General features: G+C 42.9%; 1 protein-coding gene across 2 annotated transcripts in view; it reads right to left on the bottom strand.

Moving 5' to 3' along the window:
• BMF (Bcl2 modifying factor) overlaps window positions 1-7,992 on the bottom strand; it is a 36,642-nt gene extending 28,650 nt beyond the window's left edge. The window contains exon 1 of one of the 2 annotated variants that reach the window (XM_060760330.2): window positions 7,812-7,992. Coding sequence is in view for 1 of the 2 variants with exons in the window: in XM_067462854.1 (XP_067318955.1) it covers window positions 1,546-1,649 (104 nt within the window). In the remaining variant the exon portion in view is untranslated. Of the gene's footprint in view, window positions 1-1,545; window positions 1,665-7,811 lie in introns of those variants that run through there. The other variant, XM_067462854.1, reaches the window with a different exon arrangement.
• Between the last annotated feature and the right edge of the window lie 6,905 nt (window positions 7,993-14,897).

Genomic DNA, 14,897 nt, shown 5'->3' with positions numbered 1-14,897 from the left:
TTATATGTGAGGGAAAACATGTCCTCCCCCTCCCCCTCCCCCACATGGAAAACTAGGAGGAAAGGGAGGAAGAAATGCTAGCAAGTCCTTTGCCTTAGACAGCTAAAGTGTTGGACCAGTCCTAACATGCCTGAACTTGTCATATTTAGAGATCTACAAGAGGTGTATTATTTATGATTTATCTCACCATGAAGAGGATTTTTAATCCAGGTGAAGATCAGGCAACAGACAACACTGTTCTTTTCATTAAGAAACCCTGTCTCCATATGTTTTGGGAGAACAAAAGTGGAAAGCAGCCTAGGATGATGCCTTCAAATGGTGGCTCTTAAACTTGGGTTCCCAAATGTTATTGGAGGTCAGTTCTCTGAATCCCTGATGATTTGCCATGTGGGCCAGGGCTTTGGGAAAATTAAGACCAACAACTTGTGAGAACAAGTTTGAGACCCACTGGCTGATTTAGGCAATGAAAATAGGTGCAAAACATTTGCAAAATATGCATGTGCAATATTATGCTATAATAGTTGTGATTCCCAAGGTGAGGGGGAATTCACACTATCTACAGCACTGGTGGTTAGGAGATGAAAAGGATGGAAGATTCATATGATAGACTAAGAGTGAATGTCTCCAATTTACTGAAACATTCCAGGTCATAATATTTTGCTGGCCCAGGCTTGGCCCAGCATCTCATGCCTTATCTCCCAGTCATAGTGGGACAATATATGGATATACACATTGCTTCTAAGGCAGTGGTCCTCAACCTGTGGGTCCACAGATGTTTTGTACTTCAACTCCCAGAAATCCTAACAGCTGGTAAACTGGCTGGGATTTCTGGGAGTGGTAGGCCAAAACACCTGGGGACCCGCAGGGTGAGAACCACTGTTCTAAGGGGATATTTTTTCCTGCCCTTGAGAATTGGGCCACATGGTTTTACTCTGTTTTCAATGTGAAAGTCAATCAGAGGAAACAGGTAAGTCTTGAACAACTCCGAAATGCAATAGAAATAGTAGGAGCCTCTGAACTCCTACAGAGCCTAGGATTTGTTATACAGACAGTACCTAACTATACTGAAGGAGAAGAACATTGATCTCCTAACAGACACATGTTCAGCACTACCATTCTCAAATCTGCAGCAGGACGAGGTGGTAGAAAAAAACTCTTCCATTTAAGACTACAGGAGATATTATTTTTGGGAAACACTCGCTGTGTAAGAAATCAATAACACTGCTTATGTGTCAAGATTTTCTGGATCTATATGCAGCTCCTCCGTGTGGTGAACAACTGAATTTAAGTGAAAGACTATTAGGCCCTGGGACAAACTCTAATGGTATTGTCGAAGGCTTTCATGGCTGGAATCACTGGGTTGTTATAGGTTTTTCTGGCTGTATTTTTTCATTTTTGATGCTGCTTTGTTGCTATTAGGAGACTTCTCTGTATCTTGAACTGCATTCTAGAATTTTTCAAGAACATGGCCATAAAGGCAGAAAAACCTACAACAACCCAAACTCTAATGGCTTTCCTATTCCAATATAGCCTTACTTCACTTACAAGACATTACATCTTGATGTCTTCCTGCATTCTTGATTCAGATCCGTTCCTTGGTCCTGGTTACTGCCATGTCCAATGGCTCTTGGCTCATCTGAAACTACCATAGCAATGGGAAAGCTTGTTTGGGGGAGGGGGAGCTAGTTCTCACAATCCCTGTCTCAGTATTACTCAATGTAGCAGTAATGTGGCATTGCTTGTTTGCATTGTCCGGCTGGCCTTCCACTTTTGCAGGTTTACCTTTTGTGGATTTGATAATTCATGGTTTTGATTATTATGTTTTTTCCAGAAATATCAAGGTCCTCCACCATGACACTGTAATCAGTTTCTGCCAGAAATTGACCACAGAATTGCACTGGAAAGTCTAAAGATTCCTAGAAAGAAAACTTTTCTAGGTACTGTAGCTTCTTCCTACAGAGGCTGACCACAAAATCATACTGGAAGAAGTGGATTACTAGAGAAATAAGTAAGTAAAACTTTATTTCTATCCCACTCCATCTCCCCAAGGGGACATAGGGTGGCTCACAGCATAAAAGGTAAACATTTAATGTCATAAAAATACAACAATAAATTAATACAAAACATTCAACAATAAGACAGTCGCACAAAAGGCAATAATAACAAATTATTAACAATTTTCACTTGGGTTCAAAAAAATAGGGGGGGGGGGGTTAGCTGTGGTTCTTCCACTTTTGTGGAGCTCCTGTGCCCCCTACCCCAGTGAATGTAAAGGGCCTACTGTATTAGCTGCTAGTCCACAACCCATTTCCAGGAAAGGAAGGTGGTTTTAGATATGATGCCAATCCTTGGAACACCGGGGGGCGGAGGGAATGCCAGTTCCCCATATCAGATAATTTAAGAAGCATAGCCTCAGCCAGTACTGTCCAATCTAGTTTGAGGATTGTGGGAGCTGATGTCCAAAAAAGCATCTCTGCTCTGCTTTGACAGTATTTCAGCATCTACTTGGGAGAGATAAGCTCATTCCATGATTCTTGTATTTTGAAAAACTTTGTGAGATGCAGGAGCACTCAGAGCTTGATACTTCGGGATTCTAATTTTGCTACATATTTTGATAAGCCTAAGTTACAACTGGCAGAAGATGATAGGAGCACACAACCAGTGAAATGCTGAATTACCAAAGGAACAGGACGGAAGCTGCCAGCTTTGCCCCATGTTATCTAACAAGGTGAACCCTCTAAATACCGAAGTTATGACAGTGGGACTGGGACTTATTTCTGAGTTCACATGTATCAAATTGAGCTGTGTTTGTATGTTTGGTGAGAAAATATCTGATCTCACTCATTTGGCTTTCAACTACATCCACACCTTGCCCCTATCAGTGGTTTCCAACCTTTGGTCCTCCAGTTGTTTTGGACTTCAACTCCCATAAATCCCAGTCATTTTACCAGCTGTTAGGAATTGTGAGAATTGAAGTCCAAAACACCTGGAGAACCAAAGGTTGGGAACCACTGTGATGTACCTATGGACACAGTCACCTGCGAACCCACCAGAATGTTGATCCTGGAAGACTATCCTACTTGGCCAACGAAGTAAGTAAGATGTACCTATTATGGAATACCTCCCTCTGCCCCACAACCCTTCCCAAATTAGAATGCGAGCCACTAGCCAAGAAAGTTTCCTTATCTGTGGTCTACAGGCACCCAGTGTCCATTTAATCACTGCTACAGACTTCGAGGTAGTCTCTATATATTTCAGGTGAATCTACATAATGGTCTGATGCTACTTCAACTCCACTTTCTGCAAAACCTCGGGATCTCAAGTTGAACTGCCTCACCAAACTACAAATTCCAGGATGCTGTGATTGTAGCCATGACCAGTGCCAAATGGCTATAATGGTACAGGATAAAATAAAAAATGTCAAGGAATCCAGACATACCTTGGATATTAAGTAGTATGAAGAAATTTCTAGCATAAGCTTTCCTAAATAACCGTCTGCTATATCAAGTACAACAGATGTGGCTGTGAAAGCCTATGCTAAAGATGTCTTCTTCCCAGTTGGTCTCAAAAGCGCTACTAGATTCCTTTATGCTTTTTTATGCCCAAACAGGTTATTACAGCTATCTCTTTGAACACAGTTACCCTGGTGTGATGTAATGTAGTTCAAATACGCTCATAGTGACCATAAACAACAAGCTAGTAGAGATCAATAGAAACACATTCAGTGACACAGATCTCACGCCAAACATTTACCTACAGCACTGTCTTGTGCATGTTTACTCTGAAGAAAGTCCCACTGTGTTCATAGTTCACTGTGACTCACTCCCAGCTAAGAGTGTGTGGTTTTTTTTGCATTGGGCTCAGCTACTATAAAAAACAGGTTCAAGTGCCTCCTCCTCTATGAAGCTTCAGACACAGCTATGAGGTCTGCTATCCCTAGAAGTCTGAGATCCCTTACCAGGAAATAAACAAGGTTTTTTTCAAGAGGAAGGCTTTTGTAAAATCAGGAAATCCTTACAGAGAGCATTTACAGCAGAAACAAATATTCCTCTATGGCAGTGTTTCTCAACCTTCCTAATGCCACAACCCCTTAATAAAGTTCCTCTTGTTTTGGTGACCCCCAACCACAAAAATATTTTTGTTGCTACTTCATTACTGTAATTTTGCTACTGTTATGAAGTGTCATGTAAATATGTGATATGCAGGATGTGTTTTCATTCACTGGACCAAATTTGGCTCAAATGCCCAAATTTGAATACTTGTGAGGTTGGGGAGGCTTGATTTTGTCATTTGGGAATTGTAGTTGCTGGGATTTATAGTTTACCTACATTCAAAGAGCATTCTGAACTCCACAAATGATGGAATGGAACCAAACTTGGCACACAGAACTCCCATGATGAACAGAAATACTGGAAGGGGTTTGGTGAACATTGACCTTGAGTTTTGGAGTTGTAGTTCACCTACATCCAGAGAGCACTCTGGATTCAAACAATAATAGATCAGGACCAAACTTGGCACGAAGACTCAATATGCCCAAATGTGAACGCTGGGTCTTAGACACCCTCCCCCCCAGCCCCCCATCATGACTCCCAGGTTGAGAAATCCTGCTCTATGGAAACAGTCTTGAGTCACCTCTGGATCAGAACAGCAGTATACAAATGCAGTAAATAAATAAATAAATACATAAATAAATAATGTTGTTAGATAGTAGATGACTTTTAGCAAATCCCACTCTAGCCAGAATCAGGATAAGATAGGCTGCCTGAAGTCCTGTGTAAATAATACCTGAAATGCTGAAACAAGCAAAACAAACCACAACCATATCTTCTTGAAAGAAGGAAGTCACCTCTGCCGGCACGTTCCAACATAATAATGACAGTTACAATAAATCACAATAAAGTGAAAATACTTCTGTCCATTCTCCCTGGAAACACCTGTTGGGAACCACACAATGCCTACATTCTTCCATCTGCCTCCAGCCTTCTCCAACAAAAAAAAAAGGGGGGGGGTGCACCTCTACATACATGGCTTGCTTAAAAATGGAGCAGTAAGAATGGATAGAGGGAGGTCCATAGGAAACACAAACAAAGCTGCAAGCTGGGCTAAATGAAGGACTTCTCCAATCTTTTGTCTCTCCCCTTCTCCTCCTGTCTTACATTTAAGCGCTGCAGACTCAGTGGTACCTTTCCCCTTAAATGCATTATTTCAGCTCGAGATGAGGTCAAAACAAATCCTTAAAAACCAGACACACAAACAAAAAGAAGCAACACTCCAGCTGACTTGACCTTACAGCAGAGATGGGTATATGAAGTCATTTGATCCTTTAAGTACTTGTCTCACAGCACATTAGTGGCCAAACCTCCCAAGTGAATGACTCCTTGCTGATCCTTAATACTAATTCAAATCAGCAGGTTCAAAACCATTCTTTTGGGCAAGCACTTAAATCTATTGCTTTGTGGGAAGAGTACCCAATCTGTTTACTACTGACCTGCCTCAAGGGACCAAACCAAGTTCTTGAGAGAATGAATGATGTCTTGAAATCTATTCTTCAGGGCACGCCAGGAACCCCCCTCCCCACCAACCAAAACAATTACGAGCCATTCAGTTGAACTGCCAATTGGTACCACTAGTAATCCATCCCACAAGGAAGGTCTGCCCAGAAAACCAGAATGGCTACATCTCAAATATACATTCAAGGGATGAGTTAAATTTCCCCAGGAGTTTCTGTCTGCCAAGCGGCTGTTAAAGGCATCTTTTCTCTAAACCTCACCTGCAGTGGTAATAATTTCTGTTTTCACTTTTCTTTCAGTTTGGTCCTAATTTCATAAAGATGTTGTTTCCTAGTGCAAGAGTAAAATTCACCAGATAAATTCAGAAGTGTTTGCTATAGTGATCTAGCTTCCAAGGAAGTCCAGCTGGACTGATCCATAGAATAAGTCAGTTTGGTGTAATGGTTTGTGCATTAGATAGTGAACACATCTACACCTGGCATGGGCAAACTTTGGCCCTCCAGGTGTTTTGGACTTCAACTCCCACAATTCCTAACAACCTACCGGCTGTTAGGAATTGTGGGAGTTGAAGTCCAAAACACCTGGAGGGCCAAAGTTTGCCTATGCCTGATCTATACTGTGGAATTAATGCAGTTTGGCACCATTTTGACTGCCATGACTCTATGCAATGGAATCCTGGGATTTACAGTTTGGCGAGGCTCCAGCCCTCTTTGGAAAAAGCCGACGACCTGGTAACACTACAACTCCCAGGATTCCATAGTATGCAGCACTGGTGGTTCAAGTTGTGTCAAATTGAAACAATTCCACAGTGTAGATGCACCTCATGACTCTGGAGACCAGGGTTCAAATCTCCACTCAACTATGCAAACCCCTTGGACAACCTCTCAGCCCAAGATAAGCAAGTGATTGGATTGCCAAGGGTCAGAAATAGGCCTTCTGTAAACTGTATGCATCTCGGGTTGCTGTGAGTTTTCCGAGCTGTATGGCCATGTTCCAGAAGCATTCTCTCCTGGCGTTTGGCCCACATTTAAGGCAGGCATCCTCTGAGGTTGTGAGGTCTGTTGGAAACTAGGCAAGTGGGGCTTTTATATCTGTGGAATGTCCATGATGGGAGAAAGATATATAAACCTCACTTGCCTACTTTCCAACAGACCTCAAAAAGCTTTTCAATGCTAATCAAGGTGATGAATTGCAACTTTCACACTTGCCTCCAACAGACAAGAGTTATTTCTCCCACCCTGAACCTTCCACAGATATATAAACCTGCCTTGTTCAGTTTCCAACAGACCGCACAACTCTGAGGATGCCTGCCATAGATGTTGGCAAAACGTCAGGAGAGAATGCTTCTGGAACATGGCCACACAGCCCGGAAAATTCACAGAAACCCAGTAATTCCAGCCATGAAAGCCTTTGACAATACATTGTATTCATCTCAATTGCCTAGTCAAGACTGAGCCCTTGTGCTTCCAAAGGGATAGCAACACACTGTTGCTAGGAAAATCCCTTCCTTCCTTCCCCCAACTACTCTGAGAACTGCAGATAAGCAACAGGATGGCAGATGATCTCATCATTCCTGCTGATCAAGAAAACCCCAATGCTTCCTCTCAGGGGCATCTACACTGTAGAATTAATGCAGATTTGACTGCCAGGACTCAATGTGATGGAATCCTGAGAGTTGTAGCTTGGCGAGACAGCCAGCAGAGAAGGATAAAGACCTTTTAACATCACAACTCCCCAGGATCCCATAGCATTGAGCCCTGGCTGTCACAAGTGGTGTCAAACTGGAATACTACTACAGCGTAGATGCACCCGCAGCTGTACAAATGCACCAAGTGGACACACGCCAGGGATTAATTCACTTTTTTGCTTTAAAGGTATATCCCCTTTACTTTTAAAAGTATAGTCCCTCCCCCACAGAAACAATCAGGGCCAGCTAATCACCTCCCAACAAAGGATCCCCCAGGCAGTAAGAAGCCAGACTTTGAAACTGCTAGGCCATTAAATGCTAAACAAGGTGTCCAATTGCTACATTCACACCTACCTCCAACAGACAAGAGTTCTTTCTCCCACCCTGGACATTATTCCACAGATATATAAACCCCATTTGCCTAGTTTCTAACAGACCCCACACCCTCTGAGGATGCTTGCCATAGATGTGAGCGAAATGCCAGGAGAGAATGCTTCTAGAATATGGCCAGACAGCCCGGAAAACTCACAGCAACCTATACCTCCCTTTATTCTGACGACTCGAGGCGACGAAGCATAAGCTTAAAAAAAACCCGCGATCCAGGACCCACTGACCTGCTGCCCCGGTTTCAACGCCAACGCCGCGAAATCCGCTCCGAAATGTCCTGCTTTGCTGCGGGAGGGGGGAAAAAGCGCGGGAGCCGGAAAGTCCCCGGGCTGCAACCTCAGGCGCCGCCGCTGCCGCTCGCGCCACACGGCATTGTTTCCAAACCCCACTTGCTTCCTGGCATGACCCAAACAGCTGATGGAGGCCACGCCCCGCTGGTGACGCCGCGGGTGGAGCGGACCAATCAGGAGCAGGAGGCACATTCGAGGCTGACAACAACGTGGCTGGTTTGTAGAGAGCCTTCCAGTGCAGAGCAGGCGGGGCTGGGGCTGTGTCTTTTTCTCCAGCTCAGGCTTTCTCTTCTGAGTTTGAGGGTAACTTGCTCCTCACCAGAGCTGGCAAAAGTTACTTTTTTGGAGTTTTTAAAAAAATCTTAAAAGGTGCCTTGCAACACTTCCAAATAATAATAATAATAATCGAACTGCAAAGGCTCGGGCATAAACCAGTAGAGGTGGTCCCAGTGGTCATTGGCACACTGGGTGCCGTGCCAAAAGATCTCAGCCAGCATTTGGAAACAATAAACATCAACAAAATCACAATTTGTCAACTGCAAAAGGCCACCTTATTTGGATGCACGCATCATTTGAAAATATATCACACAATCCTAGACGCTTGGGAAGTGTTCAACTTGTGATTTTGTGATATGAAATCCAGCGTATAGATCTGTGACATACTGTGCTTTTGTGTCATTAATAATAATAATAATAAGCATGGGCATGTGAAAAATGTGGTCAGCAAAGAATATATCCAAAGAATCAGAAAGGTTTTGAAGAGCAAATTAAATGATGGAAATACGATCAATGCTATCAACACCTGGGCCATCCCCGTCATTAGATACACTACTGGAATTGTGAACGGAACACAAGAAGAGCTGGATAATCTGGACAGAAAAACAAGAAAACAGATGACAATCCTCTACACATAGTGATGTCGACAGACTTTACCTGCCCAGAAAATCAGGAGGCAGAGGGCTTCTGCAAGTGAAAAAAAATGGTAGAAGAAGAGAAACAAGCACAGGCAGATTATGTGAAAGGCAGTCAAGAACCAACATTGAGGGAAGTTAATAGTAGTAAACTGCTTCAAGTGCAAAAGACAAAGCGTGAATACCGTAAAAACACAATCCAGAGCAGAAGAGAAAACTGGCAAAAGAAAGCTCTCCTGGGGAAAATTGCGAGCCAAATTGGCAAAGAAAAAACATGGCTGTGGCTCACAAATAGAACTTTGAAAAAGGAGATGGAGGGCCTGATTCTGACAGCCCAAGAACAAGCCATTAAAACAAATGCCATCAAAGCCAGAATTGAAAAGTCGATGACAGATCCCAAATGTAGACTCTGCAAGGAAGCAGATGAAACAATAGATCACATCCTCAGATGCTGTAAGAAGATTGTGCAAACAGACTACAAGCAGAGGCATAACACCATTGCTCAGATGATTCATTGGAACTTGTGCCACAAATACCATCTGCCTGCAACAAAGAACTGGTGGGATCACAAACTGGAAAAAGTTACAGAGAATGAACACACCAAACTTCTCTGGGACTTCCGAATTCAGACAGACTCCTAACCTCACAATCGTGTTAAAAAACAAAGTATGCATCATCAATGTCACATTCCCAGGTGACAGCAGGATTGCAGAGAAATAACAGGAAAAGCTGACATGATATGAGGATTTAAAGATTGAACTGCAAAGACTCTAGCACAACTCAGTAAAGGTGGTCCCAGTGGTGATTGGCACACTGGGTGCAGTGCCTAAAGACCTTGGCCTGCACTTAGAGCCGTCGCAAACTAGGTTCCTGCGGGAGAAAACCTTGCTAGCATGTCCCTGACGTCACGAGACTCCGCCTCTTGCCCCGCCCCTTTCTCCGCCCCTTTCTCTTTGCCAGCGTGGTTTTTCCTTTCCTAGGGCAGCATTGCCAGCGTACTCTCTCAGTTGGCAGAATTCAACTGAGAGAAAATGCGGGCAATGCTGCCCTAGCAAAGGAAAAACCACGCTGGCAAAGAGAAAGGGGCGGAGAAAGGGGCGGGGAGAGAGGCGCAGGCTCATGACGTCAGGGACATGCTAGCAAGGTTTTCTTCCGCAGGAACCTAGTTTGCGACGGCTCTTAAACACAATCGGCGCTGACAAAATTACCATCTGCCAGCTGCGGAAGGCCACCTTACTGGGATCTGCAAGCATTATTTGCCAATATATCACACAGTCCTAGACACTTGGGAAGTGTCCGATGTGTGATCCAATACAACAGCCAGCAGAGTGTCTGCTGTAGACTCATCTTGTTGTGTTTCAAATAATAATAATAATAATAATAATAATAATAATAATAATACCTTTATTTTTATACCCCGCCAGCCATCTCCCCTAGGGGACTCAGGGTGGCTTACAAGGGACAAGCCCCAAAATTACAATTAAAACACACAAGTAAAACACTTAAATATTATAAACATCAGATAAAAACAATACGACACAATTATAAACAACAAAGAGCAATATGGCCGAGAAAAAAGAACATAGCTGAGGTACAGATTCAATAAGTGCAATACATTTTACAGCAGCGCAAGAAAAGTGCAGCAAACCAGTAGATGGGGGGGGGGGGGGGGAATACTGTCATAAAACATGTTGAGGTAGACCATATGAGGGCCAGAGTAAAGTGCAGAACTCAAAATAAATATAGTAACCACTAGGCATTCATAAATCTATCTTCCCTTGATTTGTTTATTTTTATTCTTGCACATTCTGGATCCTCCCTCCCCTTCTGGACCAATGCAGCTATTTATTTATTGTATCAGGAGCGAACCAAGGGTACAGTTGTAATGTATTTCAAAAGCAAACAAACCACACAAAGTTTGAAAACAGTGTTCCCTCACTACTACATGGTTTGCTTTTTGCGGACTCGCTGTTTTGCGGGTTTTTGCCTCCCAGTTTATGAATGGTTGCCGTTGCCCAGTTCTAATAATCAACCAGAAAGATGGCAAGCAAGTGGCAATATCTTGGGATTCACAGTACTAAATTCATAGACTTTGTCCTGGCTGAGCAAAGACAGTGTAGTATGCACATGATATGCTTAGTCATGAGGGAAAGAGGTGTCTTCTGTATGTCTCTACAGCATTATAGGTTAGCCAATTCTAGGAGTTAATTAATTATATAATTATCCATTGTAATACCTCCCCTCTTTTCGTACGAGTTTGAAGACTTGGTGGTTTCCACAAATATTCGATAAGCCAGACACTGTCCGGACACGACCTAGTCCCCTATATATTACCCTAGTCATTCTCCTAACAGGCCCTTGGAAATAGCCCATCCCCGCTTTTGTCGTTTACCTACTACAGTACTGTACACAAATGCCGGTCCCATCTTATTTCAATTTGTATCAGTCTTGACCCAGCCTTTTAATTGTTCTGACCCATTCCTTTTCCATGCCCTGACAAATAGACACGAAGAGCAGGAAGAATTTTTCCTTTTAATATTATGTGTTGTTGGATAATTGCATGCTTATGTTGCTGTTATTGTTATTTTTTGTTCATGTTGTGACTCTGTATGTTTTGATGTTGTGCTTGGAAACCGCCCTGAGTCCCCCCGGGGAGATAGAGCGGTATATAAATATAGTTTATTTATTTATTTATTATTATTATTATTATTATTATTATTATTATTTAATCCCACATCCTGGCAACAATGGAGTGTGGAAGGGGGTTTCACCCTCTCCCTGAGGAGAGAGGCAGCCAATCAAGAGAGATTGCAAAGCAAAGCAGAGATAGCTGGCAAAAATAAAAGGTGCATGGTGCCTTTAAATCTCTCCTCGCTTCCGCCTCACCCTCGGAACTCGATATACATATATAGCGTCCCTACTTTGCAGATTTTCACTTTTTGCGGGTGGTCCTGGAATGTAACACCCACAGTAAGTGAGGGAACACTGTACACTAAATGTCCTTTGACCATGAAGTGCCTCTGGTGTTGCTATAAGAAGGTCCTCCATTGTGCATGTGGCAGGGCTCAAGCTGTATTGTAGGTGGTCTGTGGTTTGTTCTTTTCCACACTCGCATGTCGTGGACTCCACTTTGTAGCCCCATTTCTCAAGGTTGGCTCTGCATTTCATGGTGCCAGAGCGCAGTCTGTTCAGCACCTTCTAAATCACCCAGTCTCTGTGTGCCCAGGAGGGAGTCTCTCATTTGGTATCAGCCATGGCTTGAGGTTGATTGGAGCCCCTGGTGGTGCAGTGGGTTAATGCGCCAAACTGCAGAACTTGCTGACCGAAAGGTTGCAGGTTCGAATCTGAGGAGCGGCATGAGCTCCCACTGTTAGCCCCAGCTTGTGCCAACCTAGCAGTTTGAAAACATGCAATTGTGAGTAGATCAATAGGTACCGCTCCGGTGGAAAGGTAATGGGGCTCCATGCAGTCATGCTGGCCACATGACCTTGGAGGTGTCTACAGACAACAGCAGCTCTTTGGCTTAGAAATGGAGATGAGCACCAACACCCAGAGTCGGACACGGCTGGACTTAATATCAGGGGAAAACCTTAGATTGAGGTTCCATATTTTAGTCTGCCACTTTTGGATTTTTTCTTGCTGAGGTGTTCCTTCAAGTGTCTCTGTAGATCTTAGAAAACTGTTTCTTGATTTAAGGCATTGATGTGCTGCCTGATATCTGAGCAGAGGATGGGCCAGAGATGTCACTGCCGTGGTCCTTTCACTATTGGCTGCTACCTGCCAGCGGATATCAAGTGGTGCAATACCGGCTAAACAGTGTAATTTCTCCAGTGGTGTAGGGCGCAGACAGGCTGTGATAATGTGGCATGTCTCATTGAGAGCCACATCCACTGTTTTAGCGTGATGAGATGTGTTCCACACTGGCATGTGTATTCATGAGCAGAGTAGCAAAGCGCAAGGGCAGATGTCTTCACTGTTTGCAGCTGCTGCTTGTGCTTTTTAAATGCCTTTCAGAATTCCCAGCAGAGATCATTCTGGGACTCTACTGCTTACTTCCCTCCATTGTGAAAACTGACCATTGATTCATGTCCTTGCTTCCTGTTATTCAACCAGTCATAGCTCCATGAAAGATACCAGTTTATGTTACAACTCCTGACAGTGCAAGAATATAGACAAAAACATAACTATGAATTCTTTACCTCAATACAGATGGTAAGACAGTCCCTTATTTTTGCTTTTTTTTCTCCTTTCCAGTTCGAGACCAGGATATTTTGACTGAAGCTGGCTACAGATCTAAATAAAATTCTCCAAAACTGAAACACAGCTGTTATTTCCTTCTTCGTTCGCGCCATCCTAGGTGCAACCTGAGACTTGAATAGCACCTAAGAGGCCTGATGGGATTAGATTCCACTATCTCCTCTTATCTTTGCTCCTAAAGCTTTGACTAAACACAGACTTTATGATTTTACCATAAAGCTAACCTCTTTCTCCCTGTTCCTTAGCATAATAATAATAATAATAATAATAATAATAATAACAATAATAATAATCTTTATTTATATCCCACCACCATCTCTCAAAGGGAGGCTTACAAGGCACTACAAGTGTAGTATATAACATAAACGGTACATGAAAACAATATCACATAAAAGTTATAAAAACAACCACTATCAACACATAAAATAAAATAAAATAAAAACACAGTTTAAAACATGGACCATCTGTAGTTAAAACTAGCTGCCTTCAATTCATAGTGTCAACCTCATATGGGCCCATTTCAGCTTACTTGATGTCAAAAGCCTGCTTAAAATCTGTGTTTTTAGGCTGGAGCAGAAGGAGTCAAGGGTGGGGGCTAACCTAATCTCTTTGGGAGGGTATTCCAGAGCTGGGGAGCTATTACAGAGAAGGCAGTCTCTCTCGTCCACACCAACTGCTCTTGAGATGGTGGTGGAAGGCTGCGTCGGTTCATAGAAATGCGTTCTCACAGATAGGTTGGACCTGAAGTATATAGGGCAGTGGTTCTTAACCTGTGGGTCCCCAGGTGTTTCAGCCTACAATTCCCAGAAATCCCAGCCAGTTTACCAGCTGTTGGGATTTCTAGGAGTTGAAGGCCAAAACATCTGGGGGCCCACAGGTTGAAAACCATTGATATAGGGCTTTGTAGGTAAAAACCTGCACCTTGAATTCAGCCCAGAAAATTGTTGGAAGCCAGCAGAGCTGCTTGAGTAGGGGCATAATATATTCTCTATAGCTAGCTCCAGTTAGTAATCCAATAAAATCCAATAAAGAATTGTGGAGAGATCAATCAGCTATTAACTTATGTGGTATTTTGTTTATAAAGTATCCCAATGGTGGATTTAGGAATTCCAGTACATGGGAACCTCGATTTACGAGCATCTCTACTTACTTTTCAACTTACGAGCTTTTGCTTGTCCTGGGTTTCATTATTACATACGAGCAAGGTTTTGATATGCAAACTATTGCCAGAATGTCCGCCTTGGTGCCTCATGCTGTTGTCCCTTTTGGGAGATTGTGGCCTGCCTTGCTCTTGCACTGCACTTTCATACCATGCCCTTGTACCTTAGCTACAGTTTGCACTATCCTATTCCCTTTTCTTGATTATAATTTGGCCATGTCTTACAGCAGTTGTCACTATAGGTTATTGGGCATTGTTCTGATTTTTAAATTGTTGTTTTATGTGCTATTGGTTTTACATTTTGAATTGTACTGTGTGTTTATTTTATGCATTGTTTTTAGGCACTTTGTGTCATATGTAAGCCGCCCCAAGTTCCTTCAGGGAGATGGAGGCAGGGTTCAAAAATAAAGTTATTATTATTATCCGCTTAGTTGATTTTGTGTGCTTTTTATTCCTGGTATGTTTGGCTTCATGAAGAGAGAGAGGGACAGAGAGCAAGAGGGGGGGGGAGGCTGGAATGAGTACAATATGAAAAAAATGATGCTTCTGCTTCTTCACTTTGTGTCTCAAATGTGCTTCCTTGCCACAATTTCATCCTTCAGCCATTTTAAAGATGATCATTCCTTGTTTATTGTTGCATGAGAATGTGCAGGTTTTGCCTTGCTGTTACACTGGTCAACACACATTCTGTTGCCT

This window comes from Anolis sagrei, chromosome 1 (assembly GCF_037176765.1).
Source record: "Anolis sagrei isolate rAnoSag1 chromosome 1, rAnoSag1.mat, whole genome shotgun sequence".
In the NCBI taxonomy this organism is placed as follows: Eukaryota; Metazoa; Chordata; class Lepidosauria; order Squamata; family Dactyloidae; genus Anolis; species Anolis sagrei.
The sequence above is the reverse complement of the archived record's forward strand: the minus strand, read 5'-3'. Positions and strand labels throughout refer to the sequence as shown.